Source organism: Hippocampus comes, unplaced genomic scaffold (genome assembly GCF_001891065.2).
Source record: "Hippocampus comes isolate QL1 unplaced genomic scaffold, H_comes_QL1_v1.1 scaffold92, whole genome shotgun sequence".
Taxonomy (NCBI): domain Eukaryota; kingdom Metazoa; phylum Chordata; class Actinopteri; order Syngnathiformes; family Syngnathidae; genus Hippocampus; species Hippocampus comes.
In genome coordinates this window covers 3,241,278-3,248,904 of record NW_017805379.1, presented here as the reverse complement: position 1 = coordinate 3,248,904, position 7,627 = coordinate 3,241,278, and the positions used below count along the sequence as shown (strand labels likewise).

Here is a 7,627-nt window from a genome sequence, read left to right as displayed (position 1 = left end):
GACCACACTTTGCCCACCCCTGCTGCAACATAACAAAATGTATACAATTCTTTCCGGATGCGCTGCAAGGAGGGGGGCGGGGGGGACATCAAATGTGAAACAGGGATGATTGCTCCATATTAGCGACAAGGGTGAGCCGATGTGACTCTTCATCATGACAAGTTGCGGTATTAGCAGCTTCCTAGCCAGAGATGCTCCGGCTTGCCCCGGTCAGGCTAATACGCGGCGCTAATACACGCAGCTGTGTGCTAATTACACCGTACTCTTACATGTGATCACGTTACGTCTGACTCCTCGCGTTTACTAACTGAGGAAGATGATGCTGATGTCACATCACTCAACATCAGAAGCCTTGTAAGACGCCTCAGATGAATAGTTTTGTCGCCCTGACACGAAAAGCAAACATTTGTGAGGAATGGGCACTTCCCTCCTCCTTCTCATTACTGTGCAGACCTGTGTATGTGGCACATGCAGTGAAATTCTTAAGTTGAGCTGTGCATTACTGCCTAGAAGCTATGAAAACTGGAATAACTAAACAGAAGTTGAGGAAAAAAAATAAAATAAAAATTGTGTGGAAAATATAGCTTGGTAAAAAAAAAGGGTAGGTATTGAAAAGAAAAATCTGTTCACAAAATATGGCAAATTAAAAAGGTGCAAAAAAACTGAATGGATTTAAAAAAATGTTTGGGAAGAAAACTAGCTACAAACAAAGTTGTATGCAAATCAAGTGCAGTTAAGGATTGTGGGTAATGAAACAAAATCCTTTGGGCAAAAATATGTGTTTGGGTAAAAAATGAAGTGGAGTATAAAAAAAAAAAAAAAAAAAAGGTGAATTAAACAAAAACATTTTGACCAAAAAAAATGTTGGGGTAAACAATGAGGTGGAGTAAAAAATGTGGCTAATGAAACAAAAACATCTTGGCAAAAAAGAAATGTTCTAAAAAACATGTGCCGTAAAAAAAAATGGTTTGAAGTAAAGTGTGAAAAAAAAAATGTGCCAAACTAAACAAAAGGATTTGGCCCCCAAAATATTTTGAAGAAAGTTTGGGGGAATAAAAATAATTTGTTTAAAAAATGTAGGCCAACAACCCAAAACAAAACAAAAACTATAAAATTGGGTAAAGTTGTGTATTTAAAAAATGTGTGTAAAGATGAGGTGGAGTAGAAAAATGTGGCTACTTGAAAAAAATCCTTTGGACAAAAATATGTTTGAAAAAATTCATAGGAACAAAAATCATTTGTGTAAAAACATGTCGGTCAAAAACCCCAAACATTTGGGTGAAAAAATTGTGTAGAAACAAAATTATGGGTGGGACCCAAAACATCTGTGTGTAAACATAAAAACAACAACAACAAAAAAAAGTGCCGTGCTGTCCAGAGGCACGATTCTGTCTATCGCTTGAAAGTGGCCCTGGATTTTGGCCTGGCCTGGCTTCAAGTCATGTTTGGCGAAACTCAACATGGAGGTTATTATGCAACATTGTTCCATACTAAATGCACAAAAGAGCTCGTTCTCAGGTACGTAGGCCAGATCATAAGACTTACCTGGTTTTTATTCTTCCTCTTAATGACCGAGAAGGCACTCCACACACAACTATTTGGACGACACAAACAATCACAAGTCAGTTATGAATTTTGCTTTTGTGGCTCGCGGTCTTTTCTAGGAAGGCGAGTGGGAACCTTAAGTCTTGGGAATTGGGTTAATGCAGACAGACGGAAGGTTAAGCTCTGTGATTAGTGACTAAGCCGAGACCACAGCCTTACAATCTTGTCTAATGCACACACATACGCACACACGCGCACAAAATTGAGCAAAGTGTGGGTCGTGGGCCACAGACACTCCGCCTGGATCTTTACCCGGCCCACTGCACATTTAGACGATCAAGAGTCCTGTGATATTTCTTTTTTGCATTAATTTAGCGCTTTTGTCCTCTAAAATGTGTTTATTGAAATGCGTTCATTAATTATTTTTATTAGGGCCCGGGAAATAAGTAGCTAACAGATTTAATCGCCGTTACGAGCTGTTTTCCGATTAATCGGTCGTTTTGCTTTCCCAACCAATTAATATTACCCCAAAGGAAATAATGTCATTGGAATTGTGGCAATTGTGAAATATTTATGAAATGCACATGCATTTTTTTTCCCCAAAAAGTTAACGATGGATCATACATGTATACACTGCTGCAGTTGTGCAGAACAAGTTTTTTTGTGCCAGCTTTGTGATTGCTTCGTTATTTGGTGCGGTTGTTTTGTGATGTCTCTGTTCGGAGGGTAGTTTGATGGTTCGTTCGCGTGTTGGTCGTTACTGAGTAGGTTCGTTCTCTAGTTGGTCGGCTTGTTGAGAGTCGGTTGGTTGGCTCGTTATCGAGGCGTCCGTCTGCTCGTTGGCTGGCGTCGTCGGTTCGCCCACGCAGAAGCGCACGTTTGCTGTTGCCTGCGTGTGTTTGCGAGTGTTTGCGAGTGCGGCACTACTGCAGCGGCTTGACGATGACGAAAACGCTGGCTGGAGTGAGTCACGAGGAAGAAAAAAAAAAAAAAAAAGAATCGCACATTCCTCCCACGGCATGCTGGGAAAGTGGCCGCAGTTACACATGTTCGTGCTTGATCAATGGTGTGTGTGTGTGTGTGTGTTTGTGTGTGTGACTAAATCTGTTGATCCCGTTTGGCCAGCGGCGGCTCAAATAGGCGTGCTCATAGACTGTACATTCCAATATCCCCGATTAAAAGATGGATACCTCCGCGCGGCGCAGCGCGTGCTTTTAATCACGCTCTTGATCTGCAAGTCGGCCATTGTCTTTCATGCCTGCTGCGAAATGCGCGCCGCGTCGAGTGGCTCTCGCCGGGGCAAATTATGGGCATATTTAAGCCACGGCCGAAGGTGACATTTCCTCGCCAGCTGGGAAATAAGGAGGCGGAAGGAAAGATGGATGGATGGATGGACGGAGTGATGTTTTTGGAGCTGTGTGGTGCCAAAGCTATCTGCTAATGGAGACCGCGGCCGGCCGGCCGCACAAGATGCATTTGTAGCATGAATTCATTAAATGGAGCTGCACACGCTTATCAAGTGTGGGCGGGATGGGAGTGGGTGGGTTGCCAAGGGGAGAGGGGGGGCTCGTGTGTCACCTGTGTGTGTGTGTGGATGGCTAATTTTAGCTGCATGAAAAAGGCGGTGGTGGATGGGGAGGGGATTGGAGGACGGGGGTTGTTGACGAGCGGCGGTGGCGTCGTCACGGAGCTGGCACCCCCCCCCCGGGAGGAAAAGGAAAGCGGGAAGAAAAACATGACAGGAGGATGCAATCCAGACCGATAAGACAGATGGTCAGACGACGTTGAGAAGCACGCGAGGCCTTCGCCGATTGATCAAAAACGGCACCACAAAGCGTCACTTCCAAGGCAGCGCCGAAAACCAGTTGGGAGATGAGCAACGGTGCTTGCGGGTTAGTTTCGTGTTGGAGGTGGAGGCTTAGTTTGTGTCTCGGCAACCGGTTCAGGGTGTCCCCCCCTGCCTGCTGCCCGAAGATGGCTGGGATAGGGTCCAGCACCCCCCCCCCCCGGCCCCCCCTCCACGACCCTTGTGAGGATAAAGCGGATCGGAAAATGGATGGATGAGGAAATCCAACGTGAGGAAATATGACTTTTATTCTGGAGTCCTACTTTGTACGTTGCGGAGCTGACCGCCAACGTCCATTTTGCCAACACTTGCAGAAACACGTGCGTCCCCGGGCCCGGCATCATGCGAGCGAGCGCCCGATGCATTATTGATGCAGCGGTTGCAAGCGGGCTTTAAGGTCCCATAATAGGCTCCTTCTCTAAGCTGCCACAGTAATGAAACACTCGACTCCCGTCAATACTTGCTGCGACCAGTAGATTTCTGTCACGGGCCACCGCTATTGACGGAGGGCTGTCACTCAAGGGGCTCCGATGAGGTGACCTGGTGTTTCCCTTTTGTTACTGTGTCATTTGGTGAGTTTGTCACTTAAGTTGGTTGTAAGCGTGTGGTTGTGTGAGTTCGGCGGATGCTCAGTCTGTTACTTTGTCAGTCGATTCTGTTTGTCTGTTCATTTGCGAGTTTGTCGGTTAGGAATGAAGTTCAGACCGAGAGGATAAAAAAAAACAAAAAGGCAGATCGATAGGAGGGCAGAAACCGAAAAAACACCAAAGACTCCCAACTCTCTCCCGACTCAGGTGTGACAACGTCTGAAGGCTGAAAGGCGGGGGAGCCAGAATGCCGGAGCAGAGCAACGACTACCGCGTGGTGGTGTTCGGGGCGGGCGGCGTCGGGAAGAGCTCCCTGGTGCTGCGTTTCGTCAAGGGCACCTTCCGCGACACCTACATCCCCACCGTGGAGGACACGTACCGCCAGGTCATCAGCTGCGACAAGAGCGTGTGCACGCTGCAGATCACCGACACCACCGGGAGCCACCAGTTCCCCGCCATGCAGCGCCTGTCCATCTCCAAGGGACACGCCTTCATCCTGGTCTACTCCATCACTAGCAAGCAATCGCTGGAGGAGCTCAAGCCCAGCTACCAACAGGTGAGTGAGTGTGTGTGTGTGTGTCTGTCGCGGCGAATAAGCTACACCAGGGGTGTCAAAAATACGGACCCGGCCCCCAAGGAGGTTCGATCAGGCCCGCGGGATAATTTAAAAGTGAAAGAATACATAAAAGACACGGAATTAATATTTTTAATAAGCTGCAATTCGTGGATCATCCACTAGGGGAGCCCTGTTTTGAGCAGAGAAGAAGACAACAGCAGTCTCAGTCTGGCACTGAAACAGACCCGACACAGCAGTAAAAGCCAGCTGCCTAATTGCTAGCGAAATAGCATTAGCATCAAAGCCATATTGCGATGGTGACTTTGTGAAACGACGCATGATGAAGGCGGCTGAACTTGTATGTCGCGAGAACCGACAAGCTTTTGCCAATACAGTATTAGCCTGACGAGGAATACCAGAGAGGATTTCGGACCTGTCAGCAGATTTAGCCAAATGAAACAAGAGTCAAGTCATTTGGTCAAATGTTTTGTAAAAGGTATGTTGATTAAATTTCAACATTTTCCGAATGTTCTTGTGCTTCTTTCTACCAAAACAAAGGAAAGACATGATATTTTGGTTATTTATAGCAGAGTATGGTATAATTTGAACGGTCCGGCCCACTTGACATCAACCGAGGCCGTATGTGGCCCACAATGTGAAATGAGTTTGACACCCCTGAGCTACACGATTGATTGATTGACGAGGATGCACAGCTAACAAGGCCGAAAGCAGAAATGAATCGTTTTAGGACAGCGTACGTCAACTCGGAAATGTGGCACCAAAAGTGTATCGTGCTCCTCATCATTCAAAAGTCGCTCCTCAAATCAAGTCGTTGACTAGCAGAAGTTATTTGGATTCTTGGACGTTTCAATTGATCCGTCGCCGAGGGTTGAGATGCTGATTCTGGACTCCCCGACAAACTGTGCCGGTCCTCAGGTGCTGGCCATCAAGGGCAACGTGGAGGCCATCCCCATCATGTTGGTCGGCAACAAAAGCGACGAGACCCAGCGCGAGGTGGACACCAAGGACGGCGAGGCGCAGGCCAGCCAGTGGAAGTGCGCCTTCATGGAGACGTCGGCCAAGACCAACCACAACGTGACCGAGCTCTTCCAGGAGCTGCTCAACCTGGACAAGAAGCGCAACATGAGCCTCAACATCGACGGCAAGCGCTCGGGGAAGCAGTCGCGCGCCGAGAGACTGAAGGGCAAGTGCAGCGTCATGTAGACGAGAAAGAAGGACGACGACGACGACTCGAAAACAGGAATCACCCCCCGTCATTCGCAATCCTCCTCCCAGTCATGACTCGGCGGTAGTTTAACGCCGCGGATCAGAGCGTCCACGGGAATCCGCCGATCCACCCTCCACATACTCATCGTGTAGACAAACTAGATGTTAAAAGAGTTCCTTTTTTTTCCCCCCCGCTCCCCCCGAGGTGGGGGAGAGCATGAACGCCACACAAGAAGGATGTAAATAAACGCCGTTTACGACCAGATTCCCCCTCCCACCCCCACCCCGAAAACAATTTACGGACGAGACAAAACAACAACAATCCTCTCTCCTCATTTGTCACCTAAAGTGGGAACGCACACACGACCACACGACGCAATGATCCTTTTAAGACTCTTTCTGAAAGCCTGACGCGTTTGGGGAACGTCGGGAAACCGGAGCGCTCCAGCGGCCTCGTCTCACCTCGCTTGCTTTTTCCTCGAGATGACTCATCCACGGGAATGGTTATTGCCAAGACGGTGAGACTCAAAGGGAATTGGGAGGTTTCTGAAGGTCAAGAATGTCTTTTTTTTTTTTTTTTTTTGGGCCTTGTTTTTGATGCTTTAAGTCAAAACACTAAAAAAAAACAAAACAAACAAAAGCACACGAATATAACAAAAAAAGATGTATTTATTTTCATTGTGCAGCCTGAATCTGTATTATTTTTATCATTAGTTCTTCATCTCACACTCACAAGTCTTATTTCACGTCGAGACCCGACGACGCAACATCCCGCCCTCAGGTTGTGACATGAGATAAACGAGAAGGTCTGGTGTGAAGCGTGGCTACGATTGTCGGCCCTGTCCCGTCAAATGTCATTTCAAACGGAGACCCCGCAAAATAGCAACATCAGAGCCGTCACAAAAGACTCTGCATTAGTCTGCATTTGCCTTTTACACAGAACCCGGCAAAAAGCAGCATACCGCCCCAACAGCAAGCGCTTTCACATGACATCCATAAATGCTGATGTGACGCATGAAGTAGTTTCCGCTTGCCGACGATTGATGTTGACACCGTAGGACTAGAGGAGTGAGTGTGAAAATTTCACACGGCTTCCCCCGGCATTGCTGTATACCCTTAGGGTCTAGCCTCCTTTACCTGGAGAGTACCCAGTAAAATGACAATCTGAGCCGTAACGCAAGACCCGATCGGCCTTTTACGCAGAACCCAGCGAAAGAGAGGAAATGACCACTGTGTGGGCTTTCACACAGCGACACAGCAGGGCTATCAACAAAACTAAAGTGAACTTCACACCACTGTCCTTGCATTCCGCAATAGCCTGACAGAGGTGTCGTCCCGCCTGTTACCGCTTTCATACAGAGACCTTGCCAAATGGCCGCATAATTTTTTTTTTTTTTTAATTTAAATACAGCACGTGTCCCCCTTGCCTTTTACAACCAACCCGGCATAAATTGGGATATTGCCGCAAACAGCATGCGCTTTCATATGATGAGAAGACATCAGTGGCGGTGTCTGCTGTGAGGTATCATCGAGTTGTCCGATTCGTCATCTCCCATTTGTGTGTCCACATGGGCCAATGCAGGCCGTGTAAAAGGGGCCGTTGTTGATGAGATCACCTCATGACCCACTGATGCATATAATCGTCCACTCGACACACTCACACATTGCACTTTATGATATTAAAGACACACATTTTCATACATTCTACACACCATCCTTTTTTTTTTTTTTTTTTGCACACAAAAAGCACAATACTTTTTTACCGATTTCTACTTTTTTTTCCTGTTTATTTTAATCGCACTCATCTATATTCACCGGTCCTGAGGAACAATCATCCCACAACGCCACCGATCGCTCTTCCATCAC

General features: G+C 47.2%; 1 protein-coding gene across 4 annotated transcripts in view; it reads left to right on the top strand.

The window, feature by feature from the left end:
* diras1b (DIRAS family, GTP-binding RAS-like 1b) overlaps positions 1-7,146 on the top strand; it is a 25,584-nt gene extending 18,438 nt beyond the window's left edge. For 2 of the 4 annotated variants that reach the window (XM_019872659.1, XM_019872662.1), the window contains exons 2-3: positions 4,186-4,534; positions 5,471-7,146. In XM_019872659.1, coding sequence (XP_019728218.1) covers positions 4,226-4,534; positions 5,471-5,758 — 597 coding nt within the window. In that variant the 5' untranslated portion in view covers positions 4,186-4,225 and the 3' untranslated portion in view covers positions 5,759-7,146. Of the gene's footprint in view, positions 1-3,135; positions 3,438-3,624; positions 3,964-4,185; positions 4,535-5,470 lie in introns of those variants that run through there. The other 2 variants (XM_019872660.1, XM_019872663.1) reach the window with 2 other exon arrangements.
* Positions 7,147-7,627: the final 481 nt, after the last annotated feature.